Below are 21,741 nucleotides of genomic sequence, written 5' to 3'. Positions count from 1 at the left end.
AGGAAAGGATTGATTTTTATTATTGTTATTTATTGATTAACACTTTAGGTATTTAATAGCTTATGGCTTGTAAGGTGAGTGAAGTATGTTTTTAGCCTCTAAATAAACGCTGAAATAGCTGAACTGTGTCAACCTGAGGTGGTAATATGTTCAGATTTTGAAGCTGGACGGAATTGTTATATGAGGACGTACTGATTAACATCTTGGAAGGAATGGTAGTTGGGGAAAAATACCCAGTTAAGGTGCTTAATGTGTTTAAGGGCTTGACTTGGTGAATTCTTTTCAGTGATGCAGCCAGCCCTAAATATTTGCTATTTCAGCTGTCCTAATACATGCAGTGGCTTTAGGGGCTGGTGGTTTCTCCTAACTAGTATTTGAATCCCTTGACTTTTCTGGTGATAATGCTACCAGGCTAACGTTGCTTGTTCTGTGATCTTGGAGCAGACCTGTGAGTGTCGTTCTTGGTGCTTGTATATCTGATTCTATTCCTGTAAAGTTTACCATGTCTTTGTTTACTTTGTTATTAAAATGTTGCTGTGTTCCTAGCCCAAAGTCCTGCTTGACTGGTAGTTCTAAGTGAGGAGCCCAGCCATCTCAAGTTTCTGTTCTGTTAGTGGAGGGACAGGTGTATTCCATATTCTTAAGTGGGGAATTCAGCTCACCTGGGATCTGAATTATCCTCTGGACATGTCCAAGTTATTTATTTGATGGGAACAACCAGGCTTCCCTATCGCAGATAGGCTTACTAACTCAGGCAGGTCAACTAACTGATGTTAAGGGGGAGGAATTCAGAACTTGGATCTCTTGCTTCCTAGACTTATTCCATGTCAGTTGCTTATTGAAATTTCTTTAAGAACAATTTTTCTCTTTGTGATACTTCATTTCTGGGCTAGCTCTGTGCTTTTATTCTTCCACTCATGCTAGTCTAACCTAATGGATCATTTTTTTTGTCCGCTTTAACAAACTTCTTGTGTTCTTGTGTGTATAGCATCAAAAGCAAAAAAAGCATCACAGTCTTCTGGGAAAATAACTGTTAAAGCAAAAGAGAAGAGCTACTCCAAACTTGAAATACCGTATCAAGCAGAAGTGTTGGATGGGTAAGCTTACACTAAATGAACATAGTTCAAAAACTGAATGCTGTAAATTAGCTGATGTAGCAGGAAATTTAGCCTTCTTAGGGGGAGAGGGGATATAAAGAGGTAATACCCAGGTTTTCTAAATCTGGAGCTCATTTAGAACTTGTTGTAATTTTTCTGGTTTTACACTAGTAGATGGGGTAGTTGTAGTAATGCATAAGCTGGTTTCAAGGCTTGGGTTCAAAGTGACATTAGTGAGTTGTTTTTCAGAGCAGTTGAATGCTGCAGATGAGACATTTTAAAAATGCAGTATTGGAAATTTTTCCAGTTTTGCATTTGCTGTTCTATCACTATATGAAGTAAGGGTAGAGAAAATATTTTTGGTTTTAAGCAAAATTTTGGAAGAACTCTCAGTGCTTCCATATTTTTTGTTATTTATTTACAATGTCTGGCTAAGTTGACTTTAAAATTATTGTTGAAATGAGGTGCTACTTTATCAACAGAACTGACAGGGTATTTTAAAGGGAAACAACATAAACCTTACCCTTCAGAATTTTTCTGCTGCAGATGCCTGATTTGGTTAATAAGGAATATGCATGATTTGCAAACTATGTTAATACTGTTTTCTTATCTTGTTTGAATTACTTGATTATCAGTGTCCCTGTAGTGCTAATAATACAGGTTCAGCATGCAGTGGGCTGTGTACCTTTTTTGCTGTTTGATTGAATGACTTCTACTTTTTTATGCAGGAAAAACAGTTTATGTTTGAGGAGAGTCTTTATTTTGCTCATATTGTTTTCTTTTAATAGATATTTAGGATTTGATCATGCTGCCACACTCTTTCACATCCGTGACAGTGCTGCTGATTCTGTGGAAAGACTGATCTATCTAACAAACACATTCAGTTTTGCAGTCCTTATACATGATGTTGTGTTACCAGAAGAAGCAAAACCAATGTTTAAAGTAAGCCCCATTTCAGTGAATGTTTTTACCTAATACTAAATGTTTAAATGTGCTGCACTTTGTTGCATTGTAACATTGATCTTCACTGTTCACTGATCTAGGTCCAGAACTTCAGTAAACCTGTCTTAATTCCACCGAATGAATCCAGATATATTTTTACACTTCATTTTATGCCTTCCACATCATCTGTTCATATAGATAATAATATTTTGCTTATCACCAATGCTTCTAAATTTCATCTACCTGTCCGAGCATACACAGGATTTTTAGATGTAAGTATTTTCCTTTTTTTTTCTTTTTTTCTTTTTTTCCCCCCCCTACTTCAGTCTAATTAGGGGCTGACTTGATAGGACTGTTTTTAATTCTTTATTCTATATCTATAGGAGGATGGCTTTTTTAATTTCAAAATGATTTTACCAGTTCTTCCCTTAAACAGCTTTGGTTACTGCTGAAAAATTCTTTTTTGTTCCCTTTAGTTTCACATAGAAGATGTATAAATTTTGAGATTGTCATGGTGCTGCTATTTTAGACTTATTAATGCATTTGTTAATGAGCTTAGAGTTTCAGAACATTTAATATTTATCTTATGCTAAAATACTTTTATCAATCTTTCTAGTACTTTGTACTGCCTCCAAAAACTGAGGAACGATTTATAGATTTTGGCATATTGAGTGCAACAGAAGCTACCAGCATTTTATTTGCAGTCATCAACAGCAATCCGATAGAGGTAAGGAGGTATTTATTTTTAGTTTGCCTTTTAAAAATTTTACGTCAGTGTTGTTACTGAAAACAGTACCTTTTGTTGTTTTTAAGCTGGCTATAAAAAGTTGGCATATTATAGGGGATGGTTTGGCCGTAGAACTTCTATCAACCGAAAAGGGAAACAGAACAACGATAATTGCAAACCACCATGAACTACAAAATGCTAGTGCATCCGATCAGTCTTCAGTAAGTAATCCTTTGAATCCATTGCTTAAAGCTAGATTTAGGAGGGGAAAAAAGAGACAAATATGTGCAACTTCTTGCACAAATATGTGCTAATTTCACTTTAGCAGGGGGCAGGGAGGATGAGAATGCTTGATTTTTGTCTGAATTTGAGTATGAAAAAGCATGTATAATTTTTAAAATTTATTTTAAGAAGCAGTATTATGTTCAGATTTGTTAGATTTTGGAAGGGGAAGCTTCAGAAAAGTAAACTCTATGCCCTCAGATGATGCTCATCATTTCTCTGGGAAGAGTGGAATTTATCACCTCAAGTAATTGATAATTTTTGTGTTAGTAACATGTGTTTGAATTCTTTTTACCACTGACAATTGTTTTGAATGGATTTTGATTCAGTTTAAAGAAATAAGAGGATGTTGGGTATGTTCGTTTAGTGAAATTTCTTTCCTTTTAATGGAATGCAAATGGATGACTTTTTCTACCATTTACAGGTGATACTAGCATCAGGTTATTATGCTGTGTTTAGAGTAAAACTAATAGCGAAAGAACTTGAAGGAATTCATGATGGAGCTGTACAAATCACGACAGATTATGAGGTATATTTATTGTATGTTCATGGGTGTTGCCCAAATGATATGTTAAATTTTTAAGCATAAAGTTTTAAGAGTTGTATTAGTGGACAGATTGCAATATCGGGGAGAAGTTGAGGTTGGAAGGGACCTCTATAGGTCAAGTTATCTCTGCAAGTTAACTCTGCATCAAACGACAGTAATGCTACTTGTGCTGTGTCTTCTCTGAAGGAATGAAGAATGACTTTCACTACGATTTTCATCTGGCTTTCAGAAATATCCATTTAAATCTGAGCTAATGCTTTGAGGTATGGGTTCTTCAATGACTCGACACATTCTCAAAGCATCAGTGCATGGATCTTTTGGAATAACACATGCTGACAACGTGCTTTTTGGTACATTGTTGGTTACTGAAATCGAGCTATAATTTCAGAGGGTTTTTTTTGTCAAAACCCAATGTGAAAGTTGTTTTGGAGTAATTACAGTTTGCTGACAGTGGAAAAACCAGAGTTCATTACACTAAAATTAGTAAGGGAGAGAAGGAACAACCAGTTAATTCTCAACTTCATATGCCTTTTCTGTTAAGTTATTTTGCAGGAGAGGGAGATTCTAGTACATAATGGAATCTGTATTTAATATCTTTGAGTGATATATGTAGGGAAAAAAAAGTGACACACTGTGCTTATGAAGTCAGGAAATTATATAGCTTATTGTGTGATTCTGATGAAGCTACAGAAAATGGGAAATTTCTAATTTCTGCAAGTTATCTGAGATTTTAGGCTTTTTTAATACATCCATACATGTATGTGACCCTTCAGTTGTAGACTCTGAAGCACTTTTATTTTCTTGCTTGTTCTTACAAGTTACTTGATTTGTATTGGTAGCTTTAATAATACACAGAAAGGAAATCATTGCCATCCCTTCCACACTCCTTTTTCTATGTTTACGTCCATCTTGAGGTCTTACCATGACTTCTAGTGGTTTTTGAGAAGTTTGGTATATCTTCTTCCCTCATACTCATTTACTTTAAAGATGTTACCCTCCTGTTTTCCAACAAAGTAAGCCCCATTCAAGTAAGACCTATATAATGCCCCATTGGAGAGCTTATATTTTAACTGTGCTTTTGTGTTCCATATAGATGGTGCTAAGTATGACTGGGCAAAGGTGTGCTTCCTGACAATATGGAGTGACCATTCTGAATATGATAATGTGTTGAAATCTTAACTCATGTCTCCATGTCTTAAATGTGTATATAAACCTAGACTACATTAATTGTAGAATTTCAGGGTTTTTTTTATTCTATGAAATTTGAAAGTGTAAGAGACATTTAAAGGCTGAAGTTTAAGTATTTTTTTTCTAATCTTTTCTTGTTCTTTTTTTTTCCCAGATTTTAACTATACCAGTGAAGGCAGTGATTGCTGTAGGTTCGCTGACCTGCTCCCCAAAACATGTTTTTCTTCCACCTTCTTTTCCAGTAAGAGTTGGGTCATAGCACTAAGTGTTTTCTTGCTGTGTTTTTTATTTATCTGTCCTTTTCAAGAGAAACCACTCTCTTGAATTGTTGCATGTTAAATTGCTGGAGAGATTGTGCTACTGAACTGTCATGATTCAGTTTGTTGCTATTTTTTGGTTCCTCCCCCCTCCCTGCATGTCCCAGCCATGAGTTATCCCTACATCTCCTTTACTGGCCCTTTGAATGGGATTTTGGAATACTGATATGATCTCAAACTTGATTCTTTGAAGCTTCATTCTAACGTAGCTGTGGTCACCTAGTTATTACCAATTCATGTGAGTTAGCACCAAGAGTGAGAGAGAGATGAAATTGCACAAATGCATTTTTCAAATTCCTAAAGTGTAATGCCAAAGACAACAAAGTCGGCTAATAAACTGATGTTTTAGTGTAAGAAGTCCTTGATCTCTGTGAAAGCATTATTGTATTGTTTCCACACTGAAAGTAGATCTTCTTGAGGGTACAAAGTGGAGTACATAAACAGGAAAGCAAGAAAGCTGTGTGGGTCTACAGCTCTCTGCAGAAGTATGTAATAGCTGTTTTCATCCCTCCTCCTGCAGTAGTGTTCATTCAGTGAGTGCTGAAAGCAGCTTCTTTGCTCAGGGCTACAGACTCAAACAGCAAGCTATTAACCAGAAAATACTTTGTTCTCAGCTGGCATCCAGCATAACCATAGAAACATGGGCAGTAAAGGCATATTGACTTTGCAATTGGTATTTCATTGAAGTCTGAACTTCATGTGACTTTCTGATGAATGGGGAATTTAATATGATGGAAAATCATAGGGAGAGAGATTGAAAACTGGGGGGGGGGAAGTAGCAAAAGGAGATGGAGATGGCAGTTTTGTGAAAGGATAAAACTAACTCCATGCATGTTGGTGGAAATGGTTTTTGTTTCCTTGTCCTGCATAATCTCAATCTGTCATAGAGCACTGTCTGTTCTCACCTTCTCTTCTGATAGCTGCTTAGTATCTCCTGCTTATCTTACAATTAGTGTACTCTTAAATAGTACTTTTTCACTAGCACTTTATCAAATGCTTTATCTCATGCCTTGTAGGTAAATGATAATTTTTGAACAAGTGATGCAATAGGTCTTATCAGAGGAAGCTAGGAAGTCAGCAGGACTTCAGTAAATCACTGCTACGTTTGCCCCATTACCCATTCTGTCTTCCTTCTGATCTACTTCACAAATTGTTCTGAAGTCTTTTGCTACTCTTGAGGTCAAACAGTCATGCCTACAGTTGCAAAGATCACTTTTTATTTTTTATCTTTAGGATCTATGTTTCCTATTTGACTATATGGCCTCACTGTTATATAGATATTTATTACACTGACTACTGTATCTGTAACTTCATCTATGAAGTGTTCCATAAGCCTTTGTTAAACTGAAATAACTTAAAGGTCCACTTCCCTTTCTTTCACCAAAGATGAAGCAATTTCTATATTGTGTAACCTAATTTGTATATCCTAATTGCTGGCTAGATCATTGTCCCTCTTGAATGCCACGTTAAAATACTTTGTTCCATTTTGGGCCATAAAGAAGGAATTTTTTTTAGTCTCCCTTCATTTTGTTCTAACTGGAATGGCTAAAGAGCTTCTCAGTGTATCTTAGTGTACTTAGGTCTTGGTAAGCTTGGGTTGTTGATTTCTTTGATATTTGGCGGGGGTGGTGGTGGTGTTGTTTTTGTTGTTGTTTGGTTTGAGTTTTTGCATTTGTTTTCTTTTGACAGGTACTACGTGTAGCACCTGTGTTTCTCAGCCCCGAAGGCTGACTTCCTTGCTGTCATCATTCTTTCTCACCCCCAGATGGCTGTGATTTTTTTTTTTTTTTTTTTAAATTGGCTTAATCCTCTTATCTAGTAATGTTTTCACATAATTACTCATTCAGGGGACCTTTGGGCTCTTGCATTTTGTTTGGAACTGTAGATTCAGATATAATTATCACCTTTGACAAGATTCTAGACTGTTTTCTGCATTCAAGACCCAAGCTTTTCAGAGCAGTCAGCTTCACTTAGTACTTCTGTTAGTTGATCACTCAGCTCTTCTGATATTTGAGAACATTGACAGCAGACTTACTTTTCCTTGTTCTTGGATTCATTTCAAACTATACTTGTGATCACTGTATTCATGATACTGTTACATCTAGTTGTTCTGTAATGCCTCCATTACTTATGAAAATAAGCCTAAAATAGCATCAGTTCTTCTTGTTTCAGTGTTTGGTAGAGAAATTTGACAGCTATAACTAGGTGCTACAATTTTAGTAACACTAGCTTTCCAGTTCATACCTAGGACAGAATTCTCCTGCAGCTGCCTGCTTCCCAGTGCTGTCTGTTTATAATTTTACTGGTTTTGTACCTAAGTCTGATTTCTGGTATTCTGTCAAAGTTTGTCAGTAATACACTAACAGTGTATACAGGCCTTGTAAAGATCGGTGTCTGGATGTAAACAGATCTTGTGTTGACTTTTGCTTCATAATGGCTTTTTTTAGCTCACAGTGCCACATCTCAACAATTCCCTGATCAAAGCTAATCTTTGAGGACCTGTATGCTAAATAGCATTGTTCTACTTTTCTTACTACTGATGGGCAAAGTCTTCTTCCCTTACCTGTTTCACGTCTAAATGCTGTGTAAGGGTTTTAGTAAGATACTGTTCATTTGTTATACAGAGTTTAACAAACCTTTATCTTGCCCAATTGATGGCAGTTTGTTACTCATGGGATTCCATAGATGAAGCTCAGACATACTCCTATTCAGGTTAACAAGACTATACTGTTTAGAGACTTATTTTTGTAGTTTCTTTCCCTCTGCAGTTGCTACTGTTGAGACTGTTACAGTATGTGACTCTTTCCTGAGGCCACAGTCAAATTTTAAGCCTGCAAAAGTGCATCTCTCCCATCTCTCCACTTCAGTCCTTACCTTAGAGAATTTTTTCAAAAGCTGAAAGTATTGATTTAAGGGGAACATGAAAAACTCTATTCATGTTTATTAGAAGATAGTCTTGGGTATTTAAACTTGTTTGTATTCATTTATTTTATATGAATCTGATAAGTTGTCACTGGTCCTGGGTTGCACTTTTTTGTTTGTTCGTTTTGTTTTTTATTTATTGTTCACTCTATACTTGTCAGGGTTAGGTTTTGAGATAAGGTGAAAAACATGGCCACAGAGTCATTGATTTACAAGTGAGGGCAGGGGGAAAACTTGACCATTGTAATGATTGTGATTGTGACAAACAATTAAACTACATGTTCTATGCTTAAGAGGTAAAATAATGTTTGGCTCAGAAGAGGAGGCAGGGTGCAGAGGTGTAGGGAAAAAACTTGCACTGTTTTCTTTTGAAATGTTGTAATTTTAATGCCTGGTGTCTTGATTTCATTGGGGGTGGGAAAGAGGGTTGTACCTATGTTTTTAAATGCCCTCTGTCAGGTGTAGTGTTTGTAATCTGCAGCTTTGCTCTACTGTTCCTTTCAGGTTGTTTCTAATTGCTAGCTACTATGTACTAGATCTCTTACAAGAAGCTTGTTTCCCTTTTGTAATAGGAGGCTCAGAAAACTGAAGTTTTTTTCTTGCCTTTCCTCCTCTGGTACTTTGCTAAAATGATTTGATTAAGCAGAACTGTTGTCCTAGCTCTTCAAGACACATAAGGTGTACTTAATTTTGGAAGAGGGATGAGCTGTGTTTGGAAGCAGATGGAGGAAAGAATACAACTTAACAGAAACTTACCCTGAAGTGTTACAAGAATTTTTTTTTTAAGATAGCATAGTTAAAAATCTCAATTTAACGTTTCAGCTCTCCTGTGGTCTTTGCCAGCCTGCATAAATAAATATATATGCTAGGGGAAATGGATATCCTGCAGAGTTTTTTCATCCTTTCTTTTCTTTAGGGGAAAGTAGTTCACCAGAGCTTGAACATTATGAACTCCTTTTCTCAGAAAGTGAAAATACAACACATACACTCCCTGTCAGAGGATGTAAGGTTTTATTATAAGAGGCTAAGAAGTAATAAAGAAGATTTAGAGCCAGGAAAAAAATCAAAGGTTTGTTTATGCCTTATTTCTACATGTTTACAAGTTCTCTCATATATAGCATACATTAAGTTTCTGTGGTCATCAGAAATCTTCTTTCTTTTTTCTTTGGTCTTTAGAGTTACTGTGCTGTTTCTTAATTGATCTGCTTTTATCTGTTTTGCAGATTGCAAATATTTATTTTGATCCTGGTTTACAATGTGGAGATCATTGTTATGTAGGATTGCCTTTTCTATCTAAATGTAAGTAACATTCAACTTTATTAATGAAAATCTTAAAAAAAATTCTCCTTAAGCAATGATTTTTACATGAAGAGTTTAAAAAACACATTGTTTCTTAAAGCGGAATCTAAAGTTCAGCACAGCGTAGCAATGCAAGAAGATGCGTGGGATTCTGACTGGGATTTGCATGAGAACTTATTCAAAGAATGGACAGAAATAAAAGAGAACTCAAGCCATAGGTAAGTATTTTATCCCCGTTACTTTCTCAGTCCTTAAATCACTAGATAGTTCTGTGTGCTGTTATAAAATACAAGATTTCTTAATATTGCAGTGCTCTTTGTGAGGGGGCCAAGAAGGAGTTACTTGGCCTTCTCTGCAAAACCTTTAAAGAGAACATTTTAAAAGTTAAAAACCAGTAATAATTTCCTCAAGTCAAGCACAACACTAGAATATGCTGGAGTTCTTAAAAAGATGGCAACAGCAACGCAGTCTCTACTCCGCAGAAATTTCCTAAAAAAAGATTATACTCTTTGTGCAATATCCCTGCTTAATCTGTTTTAAAGTATTAACCTCAGTATCCCTCTTATGATTTCATAAGTTTTTTCTATTGCTACTATTCTGAGATTATTGCATTTCAGTGAAATATCAATACAAAATTGTATTTTTCCTTGAGATTTCCTAAGTAGAAGATGATTAATGATGGCTACTCAATATTTAGAAAACGTCAAACTCTGTAGGCTCCTAATATACCTTTTAAACATCTGCCTTCTCATACAGAAAGTGATTTAATCTCCAAGAGATGTAAATTAGCATTAACAGCAAGTGCATGTGTCTTTTGTGATGATAGCATCCAGAGTATCATTTCAAAAAAAGTATGTGCATTTGTGGAGAAACAAAATGACTGTATGTAGCTAAATAGAGTAACAAAAGCATATGTCCTTTATTACTTTTTTGTTATAATGTTGATAAATTAGTAACTCCTGAACAAATTTGATGTGAACAGAATCCTCTATTTAGTCACACCAGTAACTTTCAAGAATGTCCTATCACCTACAGTAAGAGGACAGTAAAGGAAAATTCTATTAAAACTACTTCTGAATAAGTAGCAGTTCTAGCTAGAATATACAGTGCTCTAACATTATTTAATATAATATACAATCTAGAATCTATAATGCTTTTAAAGAGAGTTAAAATGAACCAGCTATCTAAGGTAGTATTAAGCAAAGGAGAAACTGCTCCTTCTGAATAGAGAGGGGTTCTGACGTGGGCATTTGGAGTCTCTCCAAAATGCTTCTCTAGGTTGGAAGTCTAGTGTTTCATCTGTTCAGCTGACTGGAGAACTCAATACTGTTAGTCTTGTCTCAGCTTATGGTGGAGAGCTTGTAGGAGAACAGGAATCCAGTCTGTTGCAGAAGCTGGTTAATAGCAAAGAACTTCTTTCACTGATGGAAAGAGTAGCTGGCCCCAAGTGTGACTAGTCCAGATTTGCTTTAGATTTGTTAGATAGAAGTATAGGCATATACTGTTCATACCTTTGCAAATCATCAAATGTATTTGGGGTTATATTTCTTAGTGCTCTGAATTTCAGTTATGTTCTCAAAATTTGCTTTTGCAATAGTAAGGGCTAGGCACTTCCTAATGAAAGATAAAATTTGTGTCTCTGTCCAGAGAGCAGTGATTTAAGGGAAATGCAAGTACTGAAAGATTTGTGATGGATTGCATAAGTCCTACCACATTTTCTGCTCACCTTTATCCATAAATAGGCCATAACAGAACTTGGAATGGATGGATGTTGGCAACAATACTTAAGTAGAGAACATATTAAGAATCTTTGGGTTGGTCTCACGTAGCACATTTTTGTGGTTTCTGTCGCACATTTTAATAGCAGTACATATGGGCAGAGCTCAATGGCTTTCTTAATTGCATATAAATACAATGTACCCTTCTGTTTCTCAAACTAGTGTTGTTTTCAGGGTGCTTTTAAGCACTCTGTTTTTTCCAGGCTTTTCCTATTTTACTCCTGTAAAGTAAGTTTTATAACTGTTTCTCCAGGCTGAATGCTGTATTTGAAGTAGACACAGATCTTCAGAAGGATGTCCAGTTGAAAATTACAGCAGAAATGGCCTGGCCTTCCGTACTTAGCTCACCACGCCATTTAAGCTTCCCTCTGACCAATACAAACAGTTCATCAGTAAGTTATTTTGTTGATAGTATTACTTTATGGGGACTGCATTTTTAACAACTGTTTCTAAATAAATTAACCCCAATGTAAACTTTACAAAAATGGTGTTTCTGAATAGGAAGAAGAAATTTTTCTAGAGAATCCAGCTGACGTTCCTGTGTATGTTCAGTTCCTTCCTGTAGCTCTGTATTCTAACCCAACCACCTTCGTTGATAAAATGTTAGAACGGTAAGTATTGTTTTAGAGTAGTTACGCCATTCTCGCTCTACAGCAAAATACATTTTACAAAAAATCCACGCTATATTTGGCAGCTGCGTTGGTAGTTACAGTTTTGGCCACTTTTAGAATTTGAATCATTAGGCCAGTTGGGAACTAAATCTAAGCTGATTGCCGTTGAACACACATGTGTATTTTTTGCTAAGCTAAATTGATCTTACATTCTTTCCTTAACTTGAAGTATAAGGGGGAGAAATAAGAAAACTTGAATGATCCTTTCAGCTGCATATTATTTGAGTCCTACCATAAGCTCTTGATTTGTGCTAAAATCCTTAAGTGCAAATATGTTGTTATCTTCTCTCATGTGGGGAAAAAAAAATTATATGTCTGTTTCAGGTTTAATTTGAGTAAGCCAACTAATTTCAATCTGAGGACTCTAGAGTTCCAGGTCTTCAGAAATTGTGTAAGTATGTCGATATATTCTTTAGATTTTTAAATTTAGAAATTTTAATGTTTTATTAGGAGTTCAGTTGTACATGTCTTCAAGTTTAGGTATCACTATGTGAAGAATGTGATGCTTCTGTGGGCTATTTTCAGGGAATTAGGAAAAGTAGTATTTCTTCAAATGTGACAGTTAAAATGTAGCTTTTTCTGTATGCTTACTTTATAATAGGATTGTGGAAGTTACAGGAAAATGCTTTTATTCATTCTGTTACTGATACAGGATTTTTTTTTTCAATGTAGTGGTTGGTAGTTCTAAAATTAGCAAAATATTGAGTTTTCCATTGTTTTGTTCTTTATTTTAAATTATTTGAGTTTTGTGGACATCTTTAAGTGTGTGCTTTTTCATGTAGAGCATGCCACATCCTGAACACTTTCTTTTCTCATTTAATATGTATGCTTTTTTCCCTCCATTTGCAATTAGTTTTATATTAGCGATTTGATGTTTGCACAGTATCTAAAGGCAAATTTAGCAAAATACACTTTTTTCAATACTTCTACTATTTTAAGTTTGCTTTTTCCCCTTTTTTCCTTTACTTATGAAAAACAATATTCTAAGAATGTTTTAACAATGGAACATTTTGAGGGTAGAAAATTTTATGTAATGGCTGAATGCTAATTTGGTGTTCAAAATACACATTTAAAAAACTTCTGAACTCTTTCTTCTACCAGAGGTTTATGAATTCACATGTGTATAGTTGAGCTCAGTTCTATCTTGCTATGTTCTTCTGCTTCTTAATAAACACAGATGGTTTACTAATAAGGCAAAATTCCTGTGCTGTCAGACTTTCTGGTTAACAAAACCAGTATATAACATTGGGTAGTACACTGCTTTATGACAAGACCAGTCTTCTACTAAAATAATATAATTTCTGTCAATTATATGTAAAAAATTCCTATATTTTAAAGTGTTACTTTGTTTTCCCCACTCTCTTAAGGTCCAGCCATTACAAAGCACTGTAGGACTTACAAAGGGCCTGGCTCGTCATTCAGTTTTAAGCCTAATATTAAAACCTGGTGAGAGAAAGTCTGTCAAAGTAAAGTTCACTCCAGTTCTTAATAAAACTGTTTCATCATTAATTGTTATCAGGTATGATAGATATTTCTGAAATGAGTGTGAGTTTTTCTGATGTTTTTTATTTATATACAAGATCATACTTGTGATCGGCTGCCAATAAGAAACTATCGCTTTTACAAGAATAATTGTAGAATCATATGTGTCTGGAGAAAGATTTAATTTAAATGTAATTGTGATATGTTTTACAGTAGTTAAACTGCATGCAGTACATACTTTCTAATTTAAATATATAATCCACTGTTATACTTGGAGATTTGAATTCTTAAATATGTACTACACTATCTTGAAAGTAGGGACTGTAGTTATAGATGCCATTTGCAAGATCACACTGCAATGCAAATTCAGTCTTTCTAGTAAAGAGCTCTGTTTGAATAGCTATTCAACTTTTGTGTCAGGTATGATACATTCCTATGATGATGAAATATAAACTTTAACTAGTACCTCATTGGAGTTTTTATTTGTATACTATGTTGTGATTTCTTAGCTTTTTGTCTTGTAAACACAGTGTTTGAGACCCCCACTATTTACTTCCATATTGTGGGGAATTATCCGTGGAGCTGCTTATATTTCTGTCTTCCAGATTTGAGATATTACTTCATAGTCTCTAGAGAAGCTTGCAGGAGCAATAGACTGCATAATCCTTTTATGAATGTTTCCCCTTTTTTCTTTGTACACAGAAATAATTTGACTGTAATAGATGCCATAATGGTACAAGGACAAGGAACGACTGAGAGCTTGAAGGTTGCAGGCAAACCTCCTGGTCCAGGAAGTTCTTTACGATTTAAAATCACAGAAGCATTATTAAAAGACTGTTCAGAAAGTGAGTACTTCATGAGCAACTATGCTGAACAGAAAAGAAATTACATTTTACATGTACAACTTGAAACGTGTGGAAGTATTTTTTCCCATGTTCTAGTGCCTCAAAACTTTAATTCCTTTAAATACATTAAAATTACTTCTTCATTTAGGCAGAGAATTAAATATTTTACCTTTTTCATTTTAGTCTGAAAATTAGGAAAGATGAAACAAAAGCCCTTCATCCACTAAAATTCAAGATAGAGGAGGTGAAGATCCTAGTACATTTACTAGGATAATCTCGAATTCCTAAATTTAAGTCAAATTGGATCACAGATTAAACTTTGTGTATTTTTTTTTTTCTTTCCCCCTCACACCTTCATAATCTGTATGCACATAGCCAACAGGGAAAAAGGTAGTGTATGTTCCTTGATGAAAATTAAATCCCAGCTGGATTCTATTCTGGGGCCAGAGGTTTTCTGCTTTGTGGCCCCAGGCTTGCTTCTGAGAGGAGAGCTAAGAGCACCGTATTACCAAAGGAACTGGTAAGAGAGGTTTAGTTGTTTCTGGTATTAAAATCTGCTTTGTTACCTTTGCAGATTTCCAGACACGTTTGTAAGGTGCCATGTTAATTATTATCTGAGATTATTATGCTTTTTTTAAGGGAAGAGTAAGAAAACTTCAAGTAAAGCTTAGTCATTACCTCTTACATGTTGTGGTTTAGGGATTATTTTTTTGTTGTTGTTTTTTTTTTGTTTTGTTTTGTTAATAAGATATGTGTAGCTCAGCCACGGATTTTATTTTTAAGACACAAAAAAAGTAAGCTTTAATTCTCCTCATGCTGAGACTTTTCACAGAATACCACAACACTAAGCAGTACATCAAAGAATGTTACAGCTTAGATGATTTTTTGTGAGGCAGCAGTGCTATTGGAGGTCTAGGGTTTTGTGGTTTTTCCCTGATGAGTTAGAGTACTCTCTGGAATTGTACAACTGCCCTTCCTTGACAGTGATGAGAATCTGGTTTCAGAGATCTTTCTGCAGGTTACATAAAGATTTCCATGGGCCTCGCTAGTCCTCTTTCCTGCTAGAATATTGACAAGAACGCTCTTCTACTGAAGAATATGAATACAGTGAAGGATATCTGTTTAGCATAACACTAACCACTTTCTGCTGTTTGTTTCTAGAAATGAAATACAAAGAACCGAATTTCACACTGAGAAGAACATTTAAAGTGGAAAATACAGGGCAGCTGCAGATTAATGTGAAAAGTATGGAAATTAGTGGCTATACATGTGAAGGATATGGATTTAAAGTAGTTAACTGTAATGAGTTTGCACTAAGTGCCAATGCCTCTAAAGACATTGTCATATTGTAAGTGTTTTTTCTTACATCTAAATGGAGTCTTACATTAGGAATTCTGTATACCTAATTCTGTTTCAGAGGAAAACTGATTAAATTCTGAGGTTTTTTACTTGAGCTTTGAGTGTTTCGGGGGTTTTTTTAATACAACTTAAAGCATGAAATGTTTATCTCTTCTTGCAAACACTATTTGATTTTTAAATAACTTCAAGTTTTCATGACTGACTATAGTATTACTTTTATTACTATCCAGTAAGTATAACTTACTGAGTTGGAATAGTGTTACTATATGGGTTTTTATAAATTTCCTTCATTTGGGTTGTGAATGCACATGAGATCTAGATTTACATATGTTTTTGGTGCATTGCAGTACGTAGAAAAGAGCCTTTAGACTAAGGATTATTATCATAATGCACAGCATATTAGTTTTGAATATTTTGTCTGTAGCCTTAATGATAATGATTGTTTAATTCTGTCAATTTTTATTGTAAAATATCTTTGCACTAAAACCTGATCTTTTAACACTGCTTGGATGTAAAGTTAACTATTCAGAATGGTATCTAAGAAGTTCAGAAGATGCTTCTGTTCTGTGAGAGGATGTATGAGGTACTGCAGGCAGTGAAACTTCACTAGTATTTCTGCAACAATCTTAGTTTGTGATGAGATGGGAACATAGTGGTGATGTTTTTGAAAAGGCATGCAGTTGTGACTTAAAGGCGAAGTGTTTAAAAACTTTATTAGCTGACATAATGGTCGGTTCCATTGCTTGCTTACCGCTGCTGTTAATTTTTTACTGCGTTCATAGCTTTCTTGTAGCAGATTTGGTCAAAACTTAATTTCAGTTATAATATATCTTCATATGGTGTATGAGGGGTAATCTAGTATCAGATGTGTTAAGCATAGGTGTTTATGAACTTAGTCAAACACATCCTGAGGTATTTGAAAGGTACTCGTAAGTATTTTTAGGTTAATTGCATGGATGGTTATTAGTCATACTTACTAGGGCTATTTGTTCTAAATGTTTGATTGGGGTGCCAGTCATGGCAGTAACTGGTCAAGGTTTTAGTTTTTTTTATTTATGAATAATATAAATTATTGCAAACTTTCGTGCTGTTCGTATGAGAAGTTCTAATGTGCTTTACTTTTGTTTTCAGGTTTACACCTGATTTCACTGCTTCCAGAGTCATACGTGAATTAAAATTGATCACCGCAGGAGGCTCTGAATTCACATTTATCTTGAATGCATCCCTTCCATATCACATGTTAGCAACGTGTGCAGAAGCGCTACCCAGGCCCAACTGGGAATTGGCACTGTACATAATCATCTCAGGAATAATGAGGTAGCGTGTGTATGTTTGTTCTTACTGGTATATGTGCACGAACTACCACTGCTTGAATACAGGTTACAGAGAAATATGTATGTATTCAGTACACGCTGTAATTGTTGTAAAATAAAATAGGGTGAGGTGAAAAAGGAGAACAAATTCATAAACGCTGCTATGGATTGAGTGCAAACAGTTTAAGGCTGAGGGGTACTGACTTTCTGCTCAAACTCAGGACAAAATAATATGCTTCTTGCATGGGCCTGTTTCCTTAAGTGAGATACATATTCCTGTTAACCCTGGTCATGTGTAGTTTTTTGAAAAATAATTAAGCCAAACTTGAGTCAAATTAGGTATTAAAGCACTGCTAACTGTGAATTCGCATAAAAATTTAAGCATCTTTCTGGAGTATTGTGCTTTAGAGAGATAGGAGGCAGTGACTGTAATGAGCTTAGCAGATGCCTTGGACAAGTTTAACTTTGCTGCCACTTGTATGTGACAGACAACTGGTGATACTAATAATGGGATTTCTGAGAACTTGAAGGGCATTGTTTGCAACACTGCACACTCAGAGGTTACGTAGTAGCTTATTAATGCACTTTTTTTCTCAGCAGACCTGTGTTAGCTATGACTGGTTGAAATGTGAGTTGAAAATTCCACTGTGTTTTCCTAGTCTAACCTCTACTTGTCTTTATTTATTTGAAATCTGAGGTTATAAACAATGTGTCCCTGTGCTCACCTCTTGGATGTGAGACACTTCCCCCACTGCCTTTATCCAGAGAAAACCCTAGCATAGAAACTTATCAGCGTAAGTTGTTACTTATCAGTAACAACAAATGCTGTTTTTCATTAATGTTAAGCTTATATCTTAGTGTGAGATGGATTGCTGCTGTAGATACCTGTGATGAAAAAGTGATCTCTCTGTGTGCTGCAAATCCAAAGCATTCTCACAGATGTGAAATATTCCTGCCTTTTTTTTTTTCTTTTTTTTTTTTCTCCTTATTAAGATACTGGCTCTTCCATTTTGCTGTACTATATCACATAAAAGTTCGGTTAGGCAGTCTTTCCTTCTAGGCACTGATAAAAAAAGTAGAGAAGATAAAGTTACAGCCTGCTTCATTCTCTTTTTTGACTCTTCAGCACTTTCCTAAGTGGTGCAGTGTTACTTAGGAAACTGCATTTTCTAAGTAACAGGAAAATTTCTGTTACTTAGGAAATTTTGTTTCCAAACTAATATTCCATTACATAGAAAAGTGCTGAGTAAGTACTGAAGTGGTTTTCTTCTGTATGTTTGCTAGAAATTTATAAGCTTAGTTTCCCTTCAGTATATTGACAAAGTGAATAATGCTTGTCAGCTCATTAAGGGTATATTTGCGTGGATAATTTTATGTATACTTTATTTGTTAATTATACAAAAGAATACAGAATACTAATCCTTTCCCTCACTATGTCTTTTTCCTACAAGTCCAAAACATTCTTCTTAGCAGCAAACTAGAGGAGTCTGAATGTAACCATTTCATAATATTCTAAGGATCCCGTGCACAGACAGCCTCTAACTTTTAGGTTGCCATCACGTAGGGGTTTGCTAATTGCCACTAAAACAATACTTCTATACTGTTGCAAAGCTGTCCTTAATTTCTAGGAATGAACAACTCTAGGAGTTTGTCTAGTTCATGTTTTTCATTTGATAAGCTGGTGTTTATTGTTGCCTTCCCTAAATCACTATTGGTTTGGATTGTTACCATATTTGTGGCTCCAAGTTTTGAAGTCCAACTTGATAGGATCTGTACAAACATGACAAAGGAGCCAGTCCTTTTTATGAAGAACTTACTATCTAGGCATGTGTGTGCTTCAGGATAAAACTGTGAGAGGAAAGAGGGATGTGCCAAGATCATTCTTAGGTGTCTAGACAGTGTTACTCCCCACTATGTGGTGTTCCTCACACTAATTTGTTCTATAATTTAAATGCCATGCTCCCACCACACCAAAACCAGAAAGTGCAGTTTAAAAGACCACAGAACAAGATTTGTTCTGTTTTTCATTTCAAAGCTGGTATTCATTTATCAAAACACCAAAGTTGGCTTATGTAGAGGGAGCAGAGTCCTTACCCAGGGAGTGGCAGAGGAGGAGAAGCTGCCAACGTGACCTTTTGCTGCAGCTTCCCCTGTACAACCTCTGTGGACCCCCACATCAATACTGTGAGGGAAGTGCTGGGGGACTAAGGGGGAAGGGTGCCACCCAGCCCACCAAAACCCTGCCACTCCATCCCAAGTTTGCGTAGAGATGCGATGCTCTTGTTAGTATCAGTCTTGTGAAATTTTAAAATAGCATCATGGATCACAATTAACAATTAAAAGAAATTATACCTTATTCCTTACATCCCAAAGGTAATTCCATTTTTGATGGCATGGCACCCAAGGTAAGTGTTACTCTTTTGAGTAACAGTTTGTGTAAGCTTGTCAGAAGAACTCCCCTATTTCTTTAACTTTTCTGTTTCTTGTAACGTCTTGGGTGAAAATTATCTTTCCTACCTTCTGCCATCTGGTTATGCACCTAGAATCCTTTTTAATCCCTGTGACTGGGAAAAAAGCACTGACAACCAGCTATCAACAGCTGACTGGGTCTCCGGAGTTTCTTGTATTTTTGATGATAGTTAAAAAGATTATATCTAAACTAGATTTTTTTTTTAGGTAAAATTAAGCAAAAGGTATCTCATCCTTCGTGTAAATTGATGCTGGTTTTCATACACTTGGCTTAGAAAAACTGGCAATCAGAACAGGGGGGAGAACAGAAACTGAAGTTGCTAATGTAAAGTTCTTTTCTCATAAACTTTCTAGGGTAATAGGCAAGGCAAGCTTTAGTCATCGTCACTGTGTCTCCTTCCCCTGAAACTCCCACCTGTTAGAAGATGAAATCGGTAGCAGTGCGATGAAGGTCTCTGCAGTAGTTTTATTGCTTCATTCAAAAATATAGTTCACTGCAGTGCGTTATGTAAGTGGAGAAACTCCTATGCACGGTATTGCAGCAGATGCAGTTAGTTGTAAAACTCCTTGAAATAATGCTCTTCAATTTTACTTCTCTGAGCAGCAGTACAATTCTCTGCAGAGGATCTCTGCTTTTAAAACGGAATTGCACCAACGAGCTGCGAGAGCTGTGACCACTTGGATGCCATTTAAATATTTTAATTATACCTCTTTTTTTTAAATTTTGGATTAATATTCTTGGCAACTGCATGTCAGACTTGCATCTAGCTTCCATTCTCAGCGTTAAGTGATGTGTATATCAGGCTAGACTTGTGTATTTCATGTTTCTATCAGACAAAGTTGTGGTTTAGATGCAGTTTTCAGCTTTTCGGTAGAAGATACAAACTTTTTGTCTTGTGCGATTAGATTCATTAACCTTAAAATGCTCAAAAATAAGAATACTGAGACGACTGCCTCTCTTCTCTGCAGTGTACTCTTTCTCTTGGTAATTGGAACAGCCTATCTAGAAGCTCAAGGAATTTGGGAGCCATTTAGGAGACGCTTGTCTTTTGAGGCCTCAAACCCTCCCTTTGATATGGGAAGGCCACTTGATCTCAGGAGAATAGTTGGAATTTCATCTGATGGAAAGTAAGTATATGTTTGGAGTTTTTGTGGGATGTTCTCCCCTTTTTTTTCCTCGTTAGCTGTAAGGCGAGTAAGAAAGTAATACTGTTCTTTAGAACAGGTGAATTAATAAAGATCCTCCTAGTTATTTATAAAAAGATGGCTTGGATAAAAAGATGGATTTTATGATTGTGAAGAATATTCATCTTTTGAAAGAAAGAAAGAAAGAACCTAACCAAAACCAAACCCTATCAAGTTTCCTGTTAAAGTTCTCAAGAATGAAAGGTATAGACTGCAGAAAAATTGCAGAAAAAGTTCCTACCTTTGGTGTCTTAAGTTAAAGAAAAATAAATCATCTTCTTTCAGTGTTCCCTCCAACATATATATTGACTGTCATTTTACTGTGTTTTTGCTCATATGTACAGTGAGCAAGTGAACAGGAAATGGTAAAGGCTACTGACTTGTCAAACAAGTTTGGGGTATTTTTTTTTGGTTATATGCCAGTAACAGTGTAGTTCAAGGATTCTTTTGGACATAGCAATTCTTTTTCTTGTGTGGAAGAATGGAAACTTTGTAGAGTATGTATAAACACTTGTTGTTCTTCCAGCTTGAATGCGCTTGGATCAGATTCTAATCACAGTTCATCCAGAGGGATCTATGGAGCAGGCAGTTCATCTTCACGATCCAGTGCAGGGAATCATAAGCAGTGCAATGCAACAGCACACCTTCACAGCAATAGAAATGCACCTGATGTTGAAAACATCAAATCCAAAACCAGTTCAAGCATACCTAATAGGACTTCAGCACAAGCAGCTTCCATGCAGTCAGTGAACAGAGCAGGCCCCTTTACCTTGGATTCAGGTGCTACAGCTCAGACTCATGCCTTGGGCAAAAGAGCCAAGGGGACAAGGCAGAACCAGCAGTCGACGCAGCAGCAGGCACCAGCTCTGGCAGAGCAGCCCCTCCAGCAAGCCCCAGCATCAGGGCCCCAGCAGCAAGAGCAACAGACTGAAAGTGCTTTGCCACAGCTACCGCTTCTCAGCCCGCCTCACGGCGAATGTGCCAGCAGCAGAAGGCACAGCTCGGAGGATTCAGATCTCACTGGGCTCATAGAAACTATGGAAAAAGACTTTGACCACCCAGAATCCCCTTCCCCAGATGTGTTTACAGAGCAGCCCCCATCTCCACTAGCAAAAAGCAAAGGTAATACAATTCTGCTTTTTTTAACAGGATGATTCATTATGTAAGCCACAGAACAAGATTTAATCAACTGTAAAGGTCATGTTTTCATAGCATGGAAAGTGATAGCTTCTCAGCTTTTCCCTACGCTGCTGTATATGCCTGTGTCTTGAGCACTTCCTTTATTTGTTTTATGGCAGTGAGGTTCTCCATGCAATGC

The 21,741-nt window shown here is 36.1% G+C and overlaps 1 protein-coding gene across 4 annotated transcripts in view; it reads left to right on the top strand.

The window, feature by feature from the left end:
- TMEM131 (transmembrane protein 131) overlaps nucleotides 1-21,741 on the top strand; it is a 99,800-nt gene that overhangs the window by 62,689 nt on the left and 15,370 nt on the right. For 3 of the 4 annotated variants that reach the window (XM_049834116.1, XM_049834118.1, XM_049834119.1), the window contains exons 13-31: nucleotides 989-1,097; nucleotides 1,886-2,039; nucleotides 2,141-2,311; nucleotides 2,656-2,766; nucleotides 2,853-2,987; nucleotides 3,473-3,577; nucleotides 4,938-5,024; nucleotides 8,939-9,091; nucleotides 9,246-9,321; nucleotides 9,422-9,539; nucleotides 11,353-11,491; nucleotides 11,601-11,710; nucleotides 12,095-12,161; nucleotides 13,138-13,289; nucleotides 13,955-14,097; nucleotides 15,259-15,445; nucleotides 16,588-16,773; nucleotides 20,208-20,366; nucleotides 20,950-21,545. In XM_049834116.1, coding sequence (XP_049690073.1) covers nucleotides 989-1,097; nucleotides 1,886-2,039; nucleotides 2,141-2,311; nucleotides 2,656-2,766; nucleotides 2,853-2,987; nucleotides 3,473-3,577; nucleotides 4,938-5,024; nucleotides 8,939-9,091; nucleotides 9,246-9,321; nucleotides 9,422-9,539; nucleotides 11,353-11,491; nucleotides 11,601-11,710; nucleotides 12,095-12,161; nucleotides 13,138-13,289; nucleotides 13,955-14,097; nucleotides 15,259-15,445; nucleotides 16,588-16,773; nucleotides 20,208-20,366; nucleotides 20,950-21,545 — 2,958 coding nt within the window. The remainder of the gene's footprint in view (nucleotides 1-988; nucleotides 1,098-1,885; nucleotides 2,040-2,140; nucleotides 2,312-2,655; nucleotides 2,767-2,852; nucleotides 2,988-3,472; nucleotides 3,578-4,937; nucleotides 5,025-8,938; nucleotides 9,092-9,245; nucleotides 9,322-9,421; nucleotides 9,540-11,352; nucleotides 11,492-11,600; nucleotides 11,711-12,094; nucleotides 12,162-13,137; nucleotides 13,290-13,954; nucleotides 14,098-15,258; nucleotides 15,446-16,587; nucleotides 16,774-20,207; nucleotides 20,367-20,949; nucleotides 21,546-21,741) is intronic. The other variant, XM_049834117.1, reaches the window with a different exon arrangement.

The sequence above is a fragment of the Accipiter gentilis genome, chromosome 31, assembly GCF_929443795.1.
Source record: "Accipiter gentilis chromosome 31, bAccGen1.1, whole genome shotgun sequence".
NCBI lineage: Eukaryota > Metazoa > Chordata > Aves > Accipitriformes > Accipitridae > Astur > Astur gentilis.
The sequence above is the reverse complement of the archived record's forward strand: the minus strand, read 5'-3'. Positions and strand labels throughout refer to the sequence as shown.